General features: G+C 36.0%; 3 protein-coding genes across 5 annotated transcripts in view; all 3 read left to right on the forward strand.

Annotated features, from left to right (window-relative positions):
* Window positions 1–640: 640 nt before the first annotated feature.
* Window positions 641–13,193, forward strand: prdm15 (PR domain containing 15). 3 transcript variants are annotated; one of them, XM_058790361.1, is made up of 24 exons: window positions 641–708; window positions 1,814–1,853; window positions 2,016–2,109; window positions 2,766–2,919; window positions 2,997–3,149; window positions 3,251–3,353; window positions 3,430–3,678; window positions 3,794–3,947; window positions 4,530–4,651; window positions 4,779–4,873; window positions 5,003–5,090; window positions 5,527–5,694; window positions 5,979–6,073; window positions 6,162–6,293; window positions 7,398–7,541; window positions 8,047–8,210; window positions 8,295–8,374; window positions 8,490–8,609; window positions 8,742–8,873; window positions 8,962–9,045; window positions 9,123–9,298; window positions 10,821–10,901; window positions 11,026–11,229; window positions 12,148–13,193. In XM_058790361.1, the coding sequence occupies exons 2-24, from the start codon at window positions 1,823–1,825 to the stop codon at window positions 12,694–12,696; spliced, it is 3,372 nt and encodes a 1,123-aa protein (XP_058646344.1). In that variant the 5' UTR covers window positions 641–708; window positions 1,814–1,822; the 3' UTR covers window positions 12,697–13,193. The 3 variants fall into 3 exon arrangements, with proteins under 3 accessions (XP_058646344.1, XP_058646345.1, XP_058646346.1); XM_058790362.1 differs by having other exon boundaries at window positions 10,824–10,901; XM_058790363.1 differs by having other exon boundaries at window positions 3,797–3,947; window positions 10,824–10,901.
* Window positions 13,194–13,893: 700 nt separating this feature from the next.
* tbl2 (transducin beta like 2) lies at window positions 13,894–17,622 on the forward strand. Its single transcript, XM_058789414.1, has 8 exons — window positions 13,894–14,038; window positions 14,170–14,529; window positions 14,687–14,802; window positions 15,115–15,299; window positions 15,390–15,541; window positions 15,646–15,772; window positions 15,977–16,129; window positions 17,051–17,622. Exons 2-8 carry the CDS (start codon window positions 14,397–14,399, stop codon window positions 17,508–17,510), a joined length of 1,326 nt encoding a protein of 441 aa, XP_058645397.1. The 5' UTR covers window positions 13,894–14,038; window positions 14,170–14,396; the 3' UTR covers window positions 17,511–17,622.
* A 757-nt stretch (window positions 17,623–18,379) lies between these two features.
* Window positions 18,380–20,814, forward strand: part of bcl7ba (BAF chromatin remodeling complex subunit BCL7B a) — a 3,369-nt gene continuing 934 nt past the window's right edge. The window contains exons 1-6 of the mRNA XM_058789410.1: window positions 18,380–18,575; window positions 19,170–19,245; window positions 19,389–19,491; window positions 19,634–19,807; window positions 20,289–20,368; window positions 20,684–20,814. The exon at window positions 20,684–20,814 is cut by the window's right edge and continues 934 nt beyond it. Coding sequence (XP_058645393.1) covers window positions 18,484–18,575; window positions 19,170–19,245; window positions 19,389–19,491; window positions 19,634–19,807; window positions 20,289–20,368; window positions 20,684–20,770 — 612 coding nt within the window. The 5' untranslated portion in view covers window positions 18,380–18,483 and the 3' untranslated portion in view covers window positions 20,771–20,814. The remainder of the gene's footprint in view (window positions 18,576–19,169; window positions 19,246–19,388; window positions 19,492–19,633; window positions 19,808–20,288; window positions 20,369–20,683) is intronic.

Raw genomic sequence — 20,814 nt, forward strand, 5'->3', positions numbered from 1 at the left:
GTTTGCGATGTATGAGTAAAATAAAGTCTGTCATTACTTGAAGGAGCTAGTTTTGTTCTATAATAAAATACAGATGGATATGCTGCTGTGCGTTTTAAAACAGACATGGCTAGCGTGTTGCTAAATAAGGACTACAACTATGTTAGTTTATGAAGCGCTGTTGTAGTTTTTATATCAGTAAAGCTTTACATTGCACATTTTATGTATGAGTTTGTGCAATATGTGTTGCTAAAGCGAAAGTCTTTACAAGTAATGAACATGTGATACTCTTCAAACCTAATAATTAGCTTCCCAGTTAGCCAACAAATTGACGCCATGACTGAGCAACTCTATTGAGAGAAAGTGACAAAGACTTTGATGTCTGTGCGTAATGAATGTCAGCCTGTGCTATACAGGAATTGTGTTCATTTATATATCTTTAATAATTTGAGCAATAAACACTGACTGACATTCCTGTAATAGTTTTTACAGATAGTTTTTTTTTTGGCTTTCAAAATTAAAACATTTCGTTTTTGCATGAAGGCATTTGCGTAATCGAATTAATCAGCTGGAATATATAATAAAAATATCAGCGGGTACGGCGTTTGTAGAAAAACTACACTTCCCATAATACCCTTCGCGGGTCTTATTTCCGGTCCTGCGCGGTTTCTGGTGCGGATTGGAACCCGGAGTCAGGATTCACTAAATGTGTAGACGTTTGGAAAACAGGTAATGACTTTATGCTAAACTTGTGAGGCGTTTATATTCAAACGCATTGAGCGAAATACCCAGTAGCTCCTCATTCACAGGTGCAGTAGCAATGAAAAGTGTTAGCGGAGGCAGTTTCTGGAGCTTTGCGCGTTCAAACGCTCTTGGCTCCAGATGAGCGCTGCGTCTCCATTCCATCCGCCATGCCGATTGTTCTTTGTTACATTTGCATTGCTGAAAGAGAGCGAGCGCAGCCTGAGATCGGAGTTAAAACCCGGCTACAGTTTGAAATCTTCCCAAATCACGGATTCTGTCCGTATTGTACTCTTTCCCTGGCTGCTTACGGTCGTTTCATGCGCGGACTGCTCCCTGTTCTGTGTTGATAAAGAGCGTCATTTGTTGTGATTGTTGATCTTGGGAGCATCAACAAAATCTGTTGTACTGTGTATATTGGGCTCTGCTGACTGACAGCAATGCAATGATGGGAAAGTACATTTAAATGTGTTAGCACGATGTGTTTGCATTAAGATCTTAAGGACTTGCCATTTTATTAAGTATAATAACGATATAATCTTTTTTATACATACTAGACTTGTGCATATTTTTAGCCCGGATTTATAAAGTTATATTCAAAGATATATTAAAAACCCAGTTCATACCAAACATGACTTAAATAAACCTTGTGTGGTGTCATTTTAATACCTGAAGTAAAAATGGCTTAAAAATGTTTTTTGTTTTTTTTAAAGTGTCTTTCTTTCTTTAAAATGGAATGTTAGCAGTGTTGATTAACTTAGTCTTTTGTTATTATGTATTTAAGCAAGTTATGTTGCGAGTTATGAGATATTAAATCCAACTTTTTGTAGAAAATGGTTTCAATTTTTAAAAATTTGACAAGTCTGTATTATAGGCCTATACGTTTTAAAAATTTGAATGTGTAATGTTTTTACAGTAATGTCATGTAATTACTGTGCTAATCTACATTTAATGATTAATTAATAAAAAATATGCAATGCTATTCTGTCATTTGCAAAAATTTTCGTAAGGACACCATGCCACAAATTAATGAAATGATGAAATTGTTACACTAATGTAAAACTAATGTACATATTTTATGCATCATCTCTAGGGTGTCAGAATGGCAGGGCAGACACCAGAGGAGTTTATCTGTAAGTATGCAGCTATAATTTCGCGTGTTTATGAATATGCGTGCAACATTATTGTAATAGTGCAAAATTGTAGCCTCATTGCCACTGTCAAGCCTTTTTGTGGTGTCCTTGTTTCATTAAAGAACGTGGCGTAATATGTGCATGTGACTGTTCTTCCTGCAGGGTGTGAGGACTGCGGGCAGTATCATGACTCTGAGTGTCCTGAGCTGGGGCCTGTCGTCACGGTGAAGGACTCGTTTGTTCTGAGTCGGGCACGGTGAGCGGACATGAGTGGCTTTTGGCCAGATACCCTCAGAGAGGGTCCTGGCACTCCTTGAGTGTACTGACCGCAATTAGATGACCATATGTGCCAGATATTCGCTCTGTCTTGTGTTTATTAGCAGTGTTTTATTAGGACAAATACAGTATGTAAAGGCAGTTTTTTAAAGTAATATTGTGAAATATTATTAACATTTAAAATAGCTAATTTCTGTTTTAATATATTGTAAAATGTAATTTATTCATATGAATTTAAAGCTACATTTTCAGCAGTCATTACTCCAGTCTTCAGTGTCACATGACCCTTTACAAATCATTCTAATATTCAAATTTGGTGATCAAATTACATTTCTCATTATTATCAGTGTTAAAAAGTTTATAATATTTAATATTTTTGTGAGAACCATGAAACTTTTTTTTTTTTTTCAGGAAAATTTATATTTATTTCTATTTAAATAGAATGTTTTTATAACATTATATAAGTTTTTAATGTCACTTTTGGTCAAATTAATGCTTCCTTGCTGAATAAAAGTGTTTTTTTTTTTTTTCATTTTAGATATATATAATATATTAACTTAATATTATATATTATTAACTTTTAATTTTAATATTATTTAATTAAAAATTTTAACATTATCATTGTCCATGTTCCAGGTCATCATTACCAGACAGCTTGGAGATCAGGTCGGCTGAGGAGGGCAAAGAAGGTGTGTTTGTGCTTAGTCGGCTGGTTAAGAGGACTCGATTTGGCCCTTTCGAGGCCAAGAGGGTTCTAAGCCTTCAAATTGAGGGGGCATTTCCTTTAAAGGTAAACAATAGACCGTCAATATACCACTCCTATCCAAATGGGCCTATACTTAATGTTTTCTCTATTGTGTATCTTAGATATTTCAAAAGGACGGCTCAGTGGTTTGTTTTGACACGTCCAATGAAGACGACTGTAACTGGATGATGTTGGTTCGGCCTGCCACAGACCACAAACAGCAGAATCTGACGGCATACCAGCAAGATGATGATGTTTACTTTAATACATCACAGGTGAATTGACACCACACTTCAGACACTTCTGTGCCATTCATAGCGCTATGATTATCAAAAGCTCATTTACTTTGATTGTTCTCTCATTTGCTCCATCCCAGGATGTTCTACCCGGAACAGAGCTCAGAGTCTGGTATGGAGCTTTTTATGCCAAAAAAATGGATCGGCCTATTCTTAGGCCACCTGTACTTACGACTCCACCAGGTATGTGCGTTTTAAAGTCTGTACAATGTGAAGTATAACTCTGTTGGATGAAGTAATTCATCCTTTGCATCTTCAGAAATGGTGTCCAACAAACCTGGAGTCCCTCCGGCAAAGGGGCCACCAACAGGGACCCTTCTTGTCCCGGACCAGCTGCTTTGCCAAACCTCCGCGCCTGCCACAGACCCACCTGTCCATCAGGTTGCAGAGGCGGTATCCCAAAACAACACAGCCAACATTGTCCCCACCCCACCAGAGCCAACCCGAAAACAAGGCAGGCCCCGACGAACAAAGCCAAAGAAACCTGGACCAGCTGATTCTAATCAAGGTGAGGTGGGAATTTTAAGTGTATGACTTACAAAGTATGTTATTAAAGCACATTTCAGAAAAGTAACACTTGGAAAATTGTTTGAATGAGGTTTATTTTTCCACCTCCCATCTAGTAGAAGCCTCTGTTCCTGCATCCGGTGAGCAGCCTCTCACTACTGTGGCTCCTGATGTTCCCCTGCCTGTGCTGGATGTCCAAGAGGTGGTTGCCGGAGACGGCCCGCCACTCAAAACATCTCGGGTGACACGCTCCCCCATCTCCACTGGGAAGTAAGGACACCCTTTACAATTCCTTTGTCACATCCTCTGTGTTTTAAAGCACGTATACTACTGTTTAAAAGTCGGGGGTTTGTTCCTTTTTTTTAAAGAAATTCAGCAGGGATGCTTTAAAATGATCAAAAGTGACGGCAAAGACATTTATAAATTTACAAAAGATTTCTATTTCAAATAAATGCTGTTCTTTTGAACTAACTAGTCTTTAAAAAATCCCGGAAAAAAAAAAATATCACAGTTTCCACAAATATATTAAGCAGCACAACTGTTTTCAACATTAATAATAAGAAATGTTTCTTGAGCACCAAATCAGCATATCAGGATTTCTAAAGGATCATGTGACGCTGGAGTAATGGTGCATAAATTTAACTTTGCATCACAGGAATAAGTTACATTTTAAATTATATTACAGTAGAAAATAGTTTGTAATAATATTTCACAGTATTGATGTTTTTCCTGTATTTTTTATCAAATAAATGCAAAAAATAAATTTAAAAATCTTACTGCCCCCAAGCTTTTGAACAGTAGTGTAATTTCACTTTTTTCATTGATTGATTCTTTATCCTGTTTGTCTGTTAGACCTGGTATGAGGAAGCGATCTCTGCGGCAGGGAGGTGATCATAAAAGAGTTTACCAGTGCTGCCTCTGCAGTAAGGTGTTTCAGAACAGCAGCAACCTCAACCGACACATCCGATCCCACGGTAACTCTCCCATCATCCTGAGAAATGACTTATCACACTCCATTTGAGGTTATTAGAGGTGCCATATGCTGAATCGTTTTGTGTCATATGCTTTATGGTTAATCTAAACTGTTTACTTCGTTTACAGGCGATAAATGTTTTAAGTGTGACGAGTGTGACAAGATGTTCAGTCGAAAGGAGAGTCTTAAACAGCATATATCATACAAACACAGCAAGAATGAGGTATGGCACATTTTTAACCAATAACTTATTGTTTTCTGATTTAATAAAATAACGTATTTAACGATGGCTAAATGCATTAATTTTAGGTGAATCTGTTTTTTTGTATTGTGTATTTGTATGTTTTTTTAGCCTGACATAGAGTACAGATACAAATGTTCAACCTGTGAGAAATCCTTCCGAGTGGAAAATGCCTTAAGATTTCATAACTGCAGGACAGGTAAAAAAGAAGTTAAATTTGAATGACATTCATTAAAGCATTTTAGCAAAGTATTGCACCATAAATTGTTTCAGATTTATGAGAGTTATTCCAAACTATTCATACATATTTGTGTGCAAATATTAAATATACAAATAATAATAATTATTATTATATTTTATGAAATGTAATATTACATTTTTTGATTTATTGGTCAATTGACTTTTTAGTGCTGCCGATTTAATTCACTGATTAAAAACAGATATGACTGATTAATTAGGGTATTATGTAATTAATTAAATGAACAGTTGCTAATCATTTTACATTTAAATTTTCATGACTTGAGTTATAATACACACTTTAGAAATATATTTTCCAAATTTATTGTGTAAATGCATAAAATATGTATTTGACAGCATGCACAACATCTGTTTCATATGTTCTCCTCTTTTTGCAGATGACAAAACGTTCCAGTGTGAAATATGCTCGAGGTTTTTCTCCACCAACAGTAATTTGTCCAAGCACAAAAAGAAACATGGAGAGAAACTCTACGCGTGTGAAATCTGCAATAAGATGTTCTACCGCAAAGATGTCATGCAAGACCACCAGAGGCGGCATGCTGTTGGTAAATTTTTGAGATTGCTGCTTCAGTTGTAAGTCTTCAAATAAACCAAGTAAAGACTCCATGCATATCTATAAAGTATTTTTAAAAGTGAAAAATGGCAGGTAACGTGTAAAGTTTAGCTAATCAGTAAATAAGCACAAGCATTGAACAGATGGTTCTTGCACATCTGTTTCTAGGCCTCATTAACTTTCTTTGCCCTTCGCTTTAAGCAGAGATAATCAACCATTATGTCACTTTCTCTGTGTGTGCACTAATGGTTTCCACCACCCATTGCTTTTCCACAGGCCCGAAGAACATGAAACGAGAGGAGCTTGAAGCGAATGGGGAGGAGGGAAGCAAATACAGGAAGGAGCCTTCGGCGTGCCCTATTTGTGGAAAGGTGGCTTTCCTACATCAGTGACACCAAATATGTTGATATCAGTTCTGTGCAAAACGGAATAAAAAAAAAAAAAAACTTTTTTTTCAAGGTTTTTTCCTGTCGGAGTAACATGAACAAACACTTACTAACCCACGGGGACAAGAAATACACCTGTGAGATCTGTGGGCGCAAATTCTTTCGTGTGGATGTGCTGAGAGATCACATTCATGTTCACTTTAAGGTGAGGAATAGTGGCATGCTAAACTGAAATGAAATTTTTTCATTAGTAAGTAATTGGTGAGTTGTCTGAATGACTAGTCGGCCTCAAGAAAATGCTGAATAAATAGGATCCACCACTGTCTATCAAAAGTATTTTTGTTAAAGGTATAGTTCACCCAAAAATGAAAATTTGATGTTTATCTGCTTACCCCCAGGGCATCCAAGATGTAGGTGACTTTGTTTCTTCAGTAGAACACGAACGAAGATTTTTTACTCACACCGTTGCAGTCTGTCAGTCATATAATGGCAGTCAATGGGTTCCACGGCTTTGAGAGTCAAAAAAACATACATAGACAAAACCAAATTAAACCCTGTGGCTCGTGACGATACATTGAGGTCTAAAGACATGAAACGATCGGTCTGTGCAAGAAACTGAACAGTATTTATATAGTTTTTTACCTCTGATCCACCGCAATGTCCAACTGTCCTGAGTGCGTTCACAACAGCCGGCGTGTGACGCGTCTTCTTCTTCTTGCTTTACGGAGGATCGCAGACTTGTAAGTGCATTACCGCCACCTATCTCTCAAATGGACCATTGACACTCTATCTACAATCTCAATTAGGAGTGTCAAAGGAGTCTCAATTAGGAGTGTAAAGCAAGAAGAAGAAAAAGACGCGTCACTTGCCGGCTGTTGTGAACGCCCTCAGGACAGTTGGACATTGCGGTGGATCAGAGGTAAAAAAACTGTATAAATACTGTTCAGTTTCTTGCACAGACCGAGCGTTTCATGTCTTTAGACCTCAATATATCGTCACGAGCCGCAGAGTTTAATTTGGTTTTGTCTGTGTATGTTTTTTTGACTCTCAAATCCGTGGAACCCATTGACTGCCATTATATGACTGACAGACTGCAACGGTGTGAGTTCAAAATCTTTGCTTGTGTTCTACTGAAGAATCAAAGTCACCTACATCTTGGATGCCCTGGGGGTAAGCAGATAAACATCAAATTTTCATTTTTGGGTGAACTATCACTATAAGGGGCATTTACATGTTTAAATGGAAATTTAATTGGTGATTTATTTGTGATGTTGTACTTCAGTACATATTGAGTAAGCATATTTTTCAGGACATTGCCTTAATGGACGAGCAGGAGAGAGAAGACTTCATTAAGAAGATTGGCATCTCTATGGAGGAGAGTGATGATAGCTCTGATGAGGAAGATGAGAAGAACGATCCTGAACATCACAAATACAGCTGCAAGAAATGTCAGGTAAAGAGGAGTAAAGACGCCACTGTCATTATTGATTAAATATTGGGACATCTTAAAATATCCTGTCTAATATTTTTTTTGCTTTGAAATTATTTTTTTAATGAGGAACAATCATTTCATTAGTTGTTACAAATTAAATAAATATGTTTATTGCAAGAATTAAAAAACAGTCAAAATTTAGATAAAAATATTCAGTGTATGTTTTGCTATTTATTCATTTTCATTTATATGCACCGCTATATAAACAACAGAAATGAACAGCCATATTTAACGACATGTTTCCACATTACAATTTATGAAATGTGTAAATGTATAAAACATATTAATGCATAAAAAAAAACATGTATAGTTTTCCATGCACCTTTTTTTGAAATTCAACAGATTCAAAAAACTTTCAAAAAAGAACATTAAAATCAGTGCGACTTAATTTTATACTCCTAGCAAAATCATTTATTACATTTCATAAACATTCTCCGTTTCCTCCGCTTTTCATCAACTTTCTCAGGTGACATATGCCAAGGGTCGTGACTACTTGAAACACATAATGGATATGCATAAGGAAAAAGGTTACAACTGCACCATGTGTAACCGCCGTTTTGCTCTGAAGGCCACGTACAACGCTCACCTGGTTATCCACCGAGACCACCTGCCTGATCCTGCAGTGCAGAAGTAAGACACAGCTTTTAAACACAGATGGTAACCTTATGAGGTTTCTTTTTGTAGCAGAGTTAAATTCCACTCCTTTCTTTGCAGATATATTCATCCGTGTGACATGTGCGGACGGATTTTTAACAGCATCGGCAACCTGGAGAGGCACAAAATCATCCACACAGGTGAGTCTAGTATTACCAATATGAATGAATATATTACACAGGTAGAATTAAGTGCAGTGTAATTAATTTTATATACAAGGCTTAGTTCAAATGCTAAACCCGTTCGCCACCGCAGGAGTGAAGAGCCATTGCTGTGATCAGTGTGGAAAGTCTTTTGCCAGGAAAGACATGCTAAAGGAACATCTGAGAGTCCATGACAACGTCAGAGACTTCCTGTGTGCAGAGTGTGGGAAAGGTACGGACACTTATCCCTCTTTATCCCATAATACATAATGATGTGAGACGCTGTGGTTTAATTTGAACCATAAATGATTCCAAAAGCAACACATTTATGGGATGAGTACATATATTTGTCTGTGTTTTCCAGGCATGAAGACAAAACATGCTCTACGGCATCATATGAAGCTGCACAAAGGAATTAAAGAATACGAATGCAAAGAGTGCAACCGCAAATTTGCCCAGAAAGTTAACATGCTGAAGCATTACAAAAGACACACGGGTGAGCAACATTCTAGATATGTACTGTAATGTTACATATGATATGTACTGCAAAACAAGATTCAGCGTATAATAATGTATTCCTGCAGGCACAAAGGACTTCATGTGTGAACTGTGTGGGAAGACGTTTAGCGAGAGAAACACAATGGAGACGCACAAGCTTATTCATACAGGTACAGTTTAATGAAATGTTATAGAGTTTGGTTTAGTTACAGTCTGATATTTACTCTCATCTGTTTCTCTTTTGCAGTTGGAAAGACGTTTTCTTGCGCCGTCTGTGACAAGAAGTATGTGACGCAGTATATGCTGCAGAAACACATGCAGTTGACCCATGAGAAGGTGGAGGCTCAGAGCTGCCACCTGTGTGGCACCAAAGTCTCCACACGCGCCTCCATGAACCGCCACATGCGCCGCAAACACCCCGAGGTGAGACACTACCACACGCCTCGAAGCTTAATGACATTAGTGATAAAAATCGCTTTTTGAAAAAGGTTTTTTTGATGTTGTCAATGATAGTTAAGATGATATAAATAGTTTTAATTAAAACACTGGTATGTATGACGAGAGAGAAAAATTCATGACAAGATATAAAATAGAAGAGGAAAAATGTAGAAAATGTGACAGTTGTAAGTCACTTCGGATAAAATGCATTTACGTTTATACTAAATGTATAAACGTAAATGTAAAAAATTTGCATCAAATAATTCATCCATAGTTAATGTATTTTGTATTGATAAATCTTGTTATACATATTATACATTCTCTTGTCAATTCTACACATTTAAATTAAATAAACTATACATTTTTCAAAACGTTTTAAAATATCTGTCTGTCTTTACTGTCACTTTTGACCAATTTAATGCATCCTTGCTGAATAAAAGTTTTTTTTTTATCTTACTTACCCCAAACTTTTGAATGTTAGTCTATCACAATGTCCACAAAAATATCAAGCAGCAAAAAAAAAAGTGCAAATATAAAATAGTTCTTTTAAATTGTAATAATATTTCACAATATTATAATTTTTACTGTAAATTACATACTATTTTAGTCAGTAAAATAAACTAAAATAAAACTAGTGCTTTCAAATGCGATTAATCGCGAATTAATTGCATCCAAAATCAATGTTTTTGTTTACATAATATATGTGTGTGTGTGTACTGTGTATATTTATATTTTACACATACAGTATATATTTTGAAAATATTTGTATATATGAAAATATGTATACATTTATATTCATATTATATATAAATATATTTAATCTATAAACATAACATATTTTTCTTAAATATATACATGCATGTGTGTGTATTTATATATATATATATATATATATACATAATAAATATACAAATTACACACACATATATTATGTAAACAAAAACTTTTATTTTGGATGCGATTAATCATTTGACAGCACTAAATGAACTAATGAATTCAAAAATGAAATGAAAGATTATGAAATTACAAAATACTCACTGAATACGGGTTATGCGCAACAGACTTCCGTATTCTGCTAACCAGGTCTCGTTGCTTCCGGTTCACGCGTTTTGCAAGTGCCCGTTAAATATGAAGCTTTTTTACTCAAGATGCCTTCAAAGTAGACACTAAAGATAATCATAACCAATGTCCATCACATATGTGGATTGATATATAAAAGTTTAAAATTTTTATTCTTTTCAATAACATTTATATACAAAAGTCGAATAAAATGTCAACAATAAAAACTGATTTGACTGATTACCTTAAAAGTCCATTGATATCGCCATTTTTTTAATACTGCTATTAATACGTTCTCCGACAAGCGGAAGCGATGAGACCTGTTTTCTGGGTTTGGTTAGGTGACGTTCGACACATACCCAATTTAAAGGACGTTTTCATTTCACTGTCACTATCACATTTTTGAGCTCATGGGAACCTAAGATGTCTAAGTTTCATGTAATCTCAGCAGATTGTGACAGTACGATTGGGTGACTTTGATCTTCAAGAACCCTCAACAGTCGACGCCTCCACCATCAGTATTTCACAGGTTTGTCTTTTAACAGCCTGTATTGCGTGATGATAGGCAGAGAATGAAAATTAAATGAGGATAGTGTTGCATGAGAGACATTTGAATGTGTTTTTTCATGATTTGGATTCTCGCTGTTGTTCAGCCCTCTCTGACTCTGGAGAAAGGCTCTCTCACTGCAGAAAAAGTCTCCAGGAGCTCCAATTCCTCCAAGAAGAGGGCAAAACACCTGCCTCATGAGTCTGAGCTGTCCGATTCAGACGAGTACGCTGACTTCACCAGCAAAACCACTGAGTTCTCCACCACTGTGGGAGATGAAACCAACTCTGCTGTGCAGAGCATTCAGCAGGTTTGTTCTATCAAAAATAATTTCCAAGCATTTTGCCAAGTCAACATAAAGTAAAAATCATCCCTATTTATTTTGTTAATGTACATTGCTGATCTTAAAATTTTCACAATTGCTTTTCACAATTCAATTAAAATTCTATACTATGTGTCATTATACAATACATTCATATTTTAGTTAACTAGTTAAGATTTATTATTTTGTTTGTTATAATTTTTTTTTTGTTATATTATTTTTTTGTTATTATTTTTATATTATTTTGTCTAAATAAATTAAAAATTAAACCCTAAAATCCATTTTTTAAATGCTACAAGTGAATTTGGGTATCATAACATAATGTACAGTATAAAAAATTGATATTCATTTTAAGATTTGCTGAAGATTACATTTAACACTGTTATTAAATGAATTTAATTTAATACATTTAAAAATGAACACTATTCACTTCCATAATGCACATCCCTGGTCATATTGAGCATGATCCTTTTCACAGTTCTATTATAAATTCTGATGATAAACAGATAATTATTTTCATGTAATGGCTGAAACTGATGATTGGCAGATAATAAAATTCTATTTTCCCAAATAAGTTAAACACTAAAATCAATTGTTTAAGTTAATTTAGGTATCATAACTTAATAATATACGGTAAAAAAGTGTATACTCATTTTGAGATTTACTAAAGATTACATTTAACATTTGTTTTTATAGTCAAATTTAATTCAATTTATTACATTAATACATAAATCTCTAATATCAGCCAAATCAGGTGCTGAGTGATAAAATCTTTTCTTTTTTGTTTTTTTTTGTTTCGCTTTGTTTAAAGCAAAATACGTTGTGAAATCCAATCTGTGACTTTAAATCCAACTTTGATTTTAAGTGTTGTTTCAATAAACTCCTCTGTCCAATGTACACACACAGGTGGTAGTGTTGGCTGACCCCAGCGCCCCTCCAGCCCCCTCCAGCTCGGTCAGTTTGACCAACATCACCGTGACCCCCATCACCACACCCACTCCTGCACAGTTCAGCAACCTGCAGCCCGTCGCTGTCGGCCACCTCGCTCCAAGCGACCGCCCCCTCACCCTGGACAGCTCCATCCTCACTGTGACATTCGATGCTGTCAGCGGTTCGGCGATGCTCCACAACCGGCCGGCGGATCTCCAGTCAGAGGCGGTGGGATCCACGGGGGCTGCCGCTACACAACCGGTTGCACATTTCATCAACCTCACTACCTTCGTCAACCCAATCTCCCACCAGCTGGAGCAGCCCGCTCTAACCTGGAGGCCTGTCGCACCGACCGACGGAGCTCATGCGACCACCATAGATGAAACTCAGACGGACTCTCAGGCCCCTCAGGCCCCCCCAGAACAGCCACAAGCACTGCCAGAACAAAGGCATCAGATCCAGCCGCAGGTCACAGGACCTCCCCAACAACAGACCGCCGCAGCACCACAGATGTTCAGCTACTGAGAAATTAGGTATATGATATAATTTATAGCTAAGGTCCAATTTTGAAAGTTGGTTAAGAATTAGGACCAATATGATGGAAGGTTTTGTTACTAATTGAGCACTTCTCGTTGTTGAAAGTCTGACTGTGACAATAAGGGCAGCGCAAGTCTTTTGTTAATTTATTAAAAATCACTGGACAATTTCAACAAATTATTAAGATCCTGGAGGTGATTATCTTCTTTTTTTTTCCTTTTTATTTTTTTTAATGAATGCATGAAATGTCTGATTATGATTTAAGAGGAAGTGGGGACCTTAGTTTTTTTAAATAATAACTCAGATTATATTTGTTGTATGATGTCATGCTGTAGCACCTGTGGATTGATGATGTCAAAAAGAATGAATCAATATAAATGTAATACATGGATAGATTGTATTGTAAGTGCTAACTGGAAATATTTTCTATTTTTTTTTTTTTCCTTTTTTAAAAAAATGGGTTGTCCTTCTAATAAATGCATGTATGGACTCTGAGGTGTTGTATTTGTGTTGAACTTGTATTAATGGATAGACTATAAATGAAATACACGTCATATATATATATATATATATATATATGTAGAGATGATTTGCAACTTTGTTGATTTTATTGTGTTAGTTACCTGTAACTCCAGTTTGATTGAAATTAATGGGAATGCACAATGAAAAAGTTATCTGTTTTTGCAAAAGAACTCTTCATATATATATATATATATATATATGTAAATTAATTTTACTCCTCCCAAAACAAACAAACAAAAAAATACAAAAAATAAAGGAAATTTGTGATATAAAATTCATATCAATCAATACTATTAAATTTAAATAGTATTCCTGATGGATAATTTTTTATTTTTTTCCCCACAATTTTTGGTTTCCATCTGAAATCACAGATTTAAAAAAAATGGTTTTAAATGCAATCTCATGTACTTTAAAGCTGAATAATATTTTAATATATTATATATCTATATGTGTGCATTTGACAGAAATAGAACTGAATAACACAACACCTGAAGTAAAATGCAATAAATATAGAAAACAACCTGAAAAAGTTTTTAGGTTTAAAAAAATTAAAAATAAAACTGTATGAAATGTATGACAGAATGAAGAAATATTTCTTAATGTTTATATCCTTCATTTTATCCAGGCCACGAATTAAACTGAGTGCTGGGCAACACGATCAAGCTTTTCACAAACATGTGGTGTCGGTGCGAGCCTGAGAAAACATGCACTCTGCTGAGACTCCAAACCGCTAGAGGCGCTAACAGCGCGAGCTTCACCAGAGCCGTTCACTCAACAACGAAGGAGAGAATCTCGCGGCTGCGCGGTGGTGAGTAGACGTTTGTCACTAGATTCCGTATAATAGAATTCATTATATGAGAAAACAGCCCTATTTTGAGGTTTCATAACATACACGTATTTTTTTTATAACAAGTTCTCCGATTTTCAAAACGAATACAGGGGACTGTCGCGTAAAGCCTTGAGAAGTTTGCTGCACAAGCGCAGTCAGCGAAGATCACGGTTATGTGTTGCAGCAGTCAAGCTGCCAGCGAGTCACCGGAGTGAAGTGCAACTAAGTGCGACTCGAGTTACAGAAAAGAGAGAAAGACCGCTCTGCAGCTACACAGCCAGTCTCTGAGTCTGCTTGCTTGTGTCAGGAGTGAAAACGTGGCACAGATCTCGCCAAGATGGAGTTTGCAGCGATCTTTGCACTGTCGCTCCTGATAGGTGCGCTGGTTGTGTTAGTGGCCGTGGCTGTGAGCAGACAGAAAGGCGAATTATCGGAGCAGAACGAACAGAAGAAAGACACCAGTGCACCGGGTAAGTCTCTCTCACACACACCTGCCAGCAACTTGAACTTTGAAGTTAATTTCTTCACACTAACGTAACGATGTATTAAATAGCTTTATTTTTCATGTTTTAAAGTAGTTTATTTTATGTCACGTCTTCACAATCAAACTGCTGGATAATGTTACAGTGGAGGAAAATGCAGCGAAATCTTCTTCCAAAAAGCAGAAGCATCAACAGCGCCCCCGTAAGGAGAAACCGCAGCAGCACACATTCTCACACAAACTACTGGCTTCCTCTCTAAAGGTGATTCCTGCTTAAATCTCGAGGATATAGTTTACACCTCTACTGTCAAGGCATGTTACAGTAAAAACATTTATAATGTTACAAAAGATTTCCATACGACAATGTTTTCAATATTAATAATATAAAATCAGCAGCAAATCAGCATATTAGAACGATTTCTGAAGATAATGTCACATTAATGGCTACTGAAAATACATTTTAAAAACACATTTATACAAACCTTGCTTCATAATAGTTCTAATTATAATTGTTTACTTGTATAATATATATATATATATATATAACCGATTTCAAATGTTGTCTCCTTTCTAGAATCACAGTGGTAATGTCGCCTGTCTGGATTTTAGTAGCAATGGCAAGTACCTTGCGTCTTGTTCAGTTGATCGTACCATCAGGATCTGGAGCACCAAAGACTTCCTGGATCGAGATCACAAGTGTTTGCGAGCCAATGTTGAGTTCGACCATGCCACACTCGTCCGCTTCAGCCCAGACTCTCGGTACGTTTGGCGTCGTCATAACATGCTGTTTAAATCTAACAGTTTTCTGTAACTGTTTATTGCTGCTGACTGGTTTGTGTTTGTCCCTAGAGCGTTTATCACTTGGCTGGCTAATGGAGAGACCATTCGCATCTATAAGATGACTAAAAAGGATGATGGGACATTCAGTTTCAAAGCTGCCTCTGAGGATTTCCCTCAGAAACACAAGGGGGTCGTTATCAACATCGGAATTGCCGAGACAGGTCGGTGGACTCCAGTAATTAAAAGCAGCTAAACTAAATGGGATGAGCATAGGCTAAGCAAGCTTACATTAGACTTAAATAGTAATTGTATATTCTGTTTTCAGGCAAATTTATAATGTCTGCCTCTGTTGACACCACCATTGTGATCTGGGATCTGAAGGGAGAGGTTTTAGCTTCTATTAACACGAATCAGATGACTAACTCGCATGTTGCTGTGTCGCCGTGTGGAAGGTTTGTTTTTTTTTGAAAACTCTAGTCTTTAAAGGGCTCATATCATATATTTATTTTCTACTAATATATACACTTATAATGTTAGTGTAATCTGAAGAGACATTTTTTAATGTAGTTAAATGTGTTGTATGTTAATGTCCTTTCTTTGATGAAACCTTCTTTGCAACACAAAGAGTCATAAAAAGATTTTTTCCTTCTCATAAGGTTTGTTGCTTCCTGTGGCTTTACTCCTGATGTGAAGGTGTGGGAGGTTTGCTTTGCTAAATCAGGGGAGTTCAAAGAGGTCGCCCGTGCATTTGACCTTAAGGGACACTCAGCTGGGGTTTACTCCTTTGATTTCTCCAATGACTCTCGGAGGCAAGATCATCTCATCTTTTACCACTGAACAAAACATATAATAATATAAATATATTTATATAAATACAATCATAACTAATACATATAAATATATATTAATACTTGATATTAATTATAGCATCTATTAATATTTTGAATCATCTTAAATGTTTTAAATTAGATTTTATTTTAATTTTTTCTCATTTTTATTTAAAATATTTATTTTTAGATTTAATTTCATTATTTTTATTCTGTTGTTTCAGTAATTTCTGTAAATATTCAGTTTTTCATCATTTAATAAAAAAAATGTTTTTCAATTAACAAAATGTTATTAGTTTTAGTTAAAAACAACACTGTTATTAATTAGTGAACAGTTTTAATAACATGATATTAAGATGTGTTAATAATTTAGTTACTTGCTTCTGAACTTAAAATTTTTGGTTTTCATTGAGTTTAGATAGCTATTCTTAAAGGGATAGTTCACCCAAAAATGAAAATTCTGTCATTGATTACTCACCCTCATGTCGTTCATCTTCAGAATGCAAATTAAGATATTTTTGATGAAATCCGAGAGCTCTCTGACCCTACATAGAGCGACTGAAATGTTCCCAGACCCAGAAACACATCTGTAAAATAGTCCATGTGACATCAGTGGTTCAACCGTAATTTTACAAAGCTATGAGGATACTTATTGTGTGCAAAGAAAACAGAAATAACAACTATACTACGTTTCTGGAACTGGGAACATTTCAGTTGCGTTTCTGTCTATGGAGAGTCAGAAAGATCTCGGATTTCATCAAAAATATCTTAGTTTGTTTTTCGAAGATTAACAAAGGTCTTACGGGTTTGAAACAACATGAATTTTTGAAAGAAAAAAAAACAATTTTCCTTTTTTTGAGTGGACTAACCCTTTAATAACAGATCTATCACTGCCTTTTACAGAATGGTGACTGTGTCCAAAGACGGCACGTGGAAGCTGTGGGACACTGATGTGGAGTATAAGAAAAAGCAGGACCCATATTTGCTCCGGACCGTGCCATGTCAGGTGTCGGAGGGGAGCCGCATTGCCCTGTCTCCTGACGGTCGTGCAGTAGCCATATCAAACGGTTGTGATATAGCCATGTACAGTACCTGCACTGGTGAACTAGAGGAGGAGTTTCACGGTGTTCACAGCGAAGAGATAACCGACCTTAAGTTTGACGTCAACAATCGTTTCCTAGTGAGTAGCGGGGACCGTGCCATTCGCGTCTTTCATAATGTAACCGGTTACCGCGCTGCCATCCAGGACATGCAGACCATGCTGAAGAAAGCCTCAAATGATGGAGTGAGACAGAGACTCCAGCAGCAGATAACAGATGCTCAGAATGCTCTGGACACAGCGCTGAATGCAGCAAATAACTAAAAGCTGATTTGTTTTCACTGGAAATCTAGTCTGTTTTTGGTTTCAAAATTAAGTTGCTTTAGCATGCTGATTTTATTGAATAAATTGGGTGTTTTTAAGTGTTTGTAAATTACGTTTGTTCCTCTTTCACTGATTTTTCTACTGTCATCTCTTTGAGGCTTTAAAGGTGACGTTTATGCTTTTGAAGGGAAATATAGTGTCCTACATAGGCAAAATGCAGTCATACATTTTATATATATATATATATATAAAAAAAATTCTAAATGAGCATAGCTGAGCCAAACCTGTCTGACAAAAGACACATCATAATCTGATAACTAAATATTGAAAATGTTCAGTCACTGTTTTGCCTTTGCACTGCATTATATTTGACTTTATAATAAGTTGTCTGTATATTGAACTGGGAATATTTTATCATCAAAGAACCTTTAAGGAAATACTATCAGCTGTTTTGAAAGTATAAACAATTAAAAAAAACAAGTATATTAACTTTTTTTAAAAATCTAAATGTCAAACAAAAAAGCTCATATTTGCTTTTTTATTACATTTTATCTTATTCATTGCTGTCTTAAAGATTAACGTAAATAATATTTAACATTAAGTTTAGTAATTACAACACAAATTCATCTAAAACGATAAGAGCTAACCCAGAAGACTTTTATTTTGAAATGAACAATAACCTTTTTGAGTTACGTTAAAGCATTTTAGTTATAAATAAGTACAATATTTACAAGATGAGTTTTGGCCATCGGTCGTTGAGTGATATATATGACTAGCGGCTTTTTCATCTTATAATAAGGTTAACATAAATTTAACAAAGAAAAGCCACAGCAGCCACCTGTGCCCTCAATAAGTAGGTGGGACCTGTCAAGAAGCTCTGGAAAGTGGAGTCGTGAGTTCTCGCGATGCGAGATTAGCGAAGGCAGACTGCGAGACCGACACGATTCCAGTAGAGTACTGATAAAATTCAGAAATGTCGGGTCGCTCGGTCCGCGCGGAGACCCGAAGCCGCGCTAAAGATGACATTAAGAAAGTGATGGCGGCTATCGAGAGAGTACGGAGATGGTGAGTATAACGGGCGGCGTCACCATACTTTCAAAGAGAGAAATGTTTTTCAAAAGAGAAACTTCAGTCGGAAAGGAGGAGGAGTTTTATAAGAGGATGCCGTTTGATTGACACAAGCGATAGCCAATGGCAGCGCGCTTGTCTTTGTTTTCTCATGGGACAAGTGGCAAAAAGAGGCGGGTCTAGAGAGGACTTTTAAAAGGTTTCTTCATGTTCTGTAGTGTTTAGAACTGACAGTAACCTTAAATAAATGATTTTTTTTTTTTTACTAGTTAGTAATTGATTCATTCTATTATTCATTTACTGTGCAAAAGAATAATCCAAGCATTCACTCAGGGTTTAGCCCAGCGAAAACCAAGCACTTTTGTGATTGAAATAAATGGGGATATTGGATAGGGTTCAACTCATCAACAAATGGACTTTGTAATCCCACATGTCCTGAAAAAAGCAGCTCTTAGAGGAGCCTTTAAACTTTCTCCATCTGGAAACTTGATAAGTGCTTTTTTCTGCATGGTTGCATTTTTGACATGGAAACTTGATAGAGCTTTCAAGTCATGTATATGGGAAACCTGTTGCACAATTCCTCTATTTCAGGGAGAAGAAATGGGTCACAGTTGGAGATACATCATTAAGAATATTTAAATGGGTTCCTGTGGTGGACACAAAGGAGGTATGACACATTTGAGATGTTGATTTCTCTTGGTTTTAATTGTTTGAGAGTTCATTTTACACGCTAGATCAACATCTGTAAAGTAAAGGATTTTCCAAACTCCTTCACTGTATTTACTGTATCTGTAACCTGGTGTGTTTTAGAAGGACAAGAGCAAAGTGTCTGTGGGTGGAGAGATACAACGGAAAAATTTTCCCACGGAGGAGTCATCTGATAACTCCTGTTCTGTACTGCTAGACTTTCAAGGTAAACATTTGCATTTTAAAGGCGTAGTTCGCCCAGAAATTAAAATTCTGCCATAAATTGCGCACCCTTCTCAAAACCTCATTACAAAATTGTATTGTTTGTCAAATTATTATCTTCTCTTGGTTGCCTCCTGCCTTTTCAGATGAGAACAGCAACCAAAGTTCTCTGTCAGACTCGTACCAGCATAAAGTAGCTGCAGACAGCAGCAATAACTCCAGTCCACAGCCCAGTGAGCCAGTCAGCCCTGCACCTCAGAGTCTAGACTACCGTACAGATGACCCACAGCCGCCCACCCTCGGCCAAGAAATCATGGAAGGTGAGACTTGTTTTTTTTAAGAGTTTATGAAAGTTTAATCTTAATCTCAGAGCTGAAAGATTCATTCATTTATTTTTTTATATAATATTATATTATATATATTTTAAATATTTTTCATTTTTATGATAATATAAACATTTTAACATGTAACATTTTTGTTACACTTTGAGTTTTTCACGATTCATTATATTTTATTATATTACTAATTATTTTAATCATTTATGTGTTATATTATCATTTATAATTGTATTACACATTTCCAAAGGTATATCCAGTGTTTTATAAAGCTTGTAATTTTATGAATTTTGCTTATCAACCTGAGATTTCACAGTAAGTTGTTTGCCCTCTTTGTGTCATTGTGGTTGTGATCTGAACAAATGCATTATGCTCTTATCTCCAAAACTGCACGTTTGACAGAAGTTCACTGAAATCGTTTAGTCAGTTGACCCACTTTTAAAAATGTTAACTTTTTTTTTTCTAGAGCCACTGCTGCAGTCGAGTGAGATTGCAGATGAGCCGCCAACACTGATCAAAGAAGATCTTTTACCCCTCACTGCTCCGGTACAAAACTAGTCAAAGGTTCTACATAATAAAGCATAAATGCAGGGACAGTTCCTCTGCCTTGGGCTGTGAACCTTGCTGTCTTTCGAATTCATTTTATTTTTTGTAGTGCTGTATATCAGAAACATAAAAAATACATAAATACCTATGTATAATATTTAAAATATATAATTAATGTAAATTTTTTTTGCTATTTATTTTACTATATTTATTATATATTTCTTATTATTTACTTTTTGTATTGTATTGAACCTTTTGTACTAGTGAAATTAATAACTAATTAATAATTAATTGTTCCTTTTTCTCTGAGTACAGGAGGATGAGGACAGTTGTGGAGCCCCACCACTGAAAAGAATCTGTACCGAGCAGGTCTCGGTCATCCAGGCGGCCCCTCTTAGCTAACACACACACACACACACACACACACACACGCGCACACACACTGT

The sequence above is a fragment of the Onychostoma macrolepis genome, chromosome 10, assembly GCF_012432095.1.
Source record: "Onychostoma macrolepis isolate SWU-2019 chromosome 10, ASM1243209v1, whole genome shotgun sequence".
Taxonomy (NCBI): domain Eukaryota; kingdom Metazoa; phylum Chordata; class Actinopteri; order Cypriniformes; family Cyprinidae; genus Onychostoma; species Onychostoma macrolepis.

Coding starts and splice junctions, on each gene's coding strand:
- prdm15 (XM_058790361.1), top strand. CDS start 1,823: ATGGCAGGGCAGACACCAGAGGAGTTTATCT. Junction 5,091..5,526: donor ATTTCATAACTGCAGGACAG/GTAAAAAAGAAG, acceptor CTCTTTTTGCAG/ATGACAAAACGTTCCAGTGT. Junction 6,294..7,397: donor ACATTCATGTTCACTTTAAG/GTGAGGAATAGT, acceptor CATATTTTTCAG/GACATTGCCTTAATGGACGA.
- tbl2 (XM_058789414.1), top strand. CDS start 14,397: ATGGAGTTTGCAGCGATCTTTGCACTGTCGCTCCTGATAGGTGCGCTG. Junction 14,803..15,114: donor TACTGGCTTCCTCTCTAAAG/GTGATTCCTGCT, acceptor TCTCCTTTCTAG/AATCACAGTGGTAATGTCGC. Junction 15,300..15,389: donor CGCTTCAGCCCAGACTCTCG/GTACGTTTGGCG, acceptor GTTTGTCCCTAG/AGCGTTTATCACTTGGCTGG.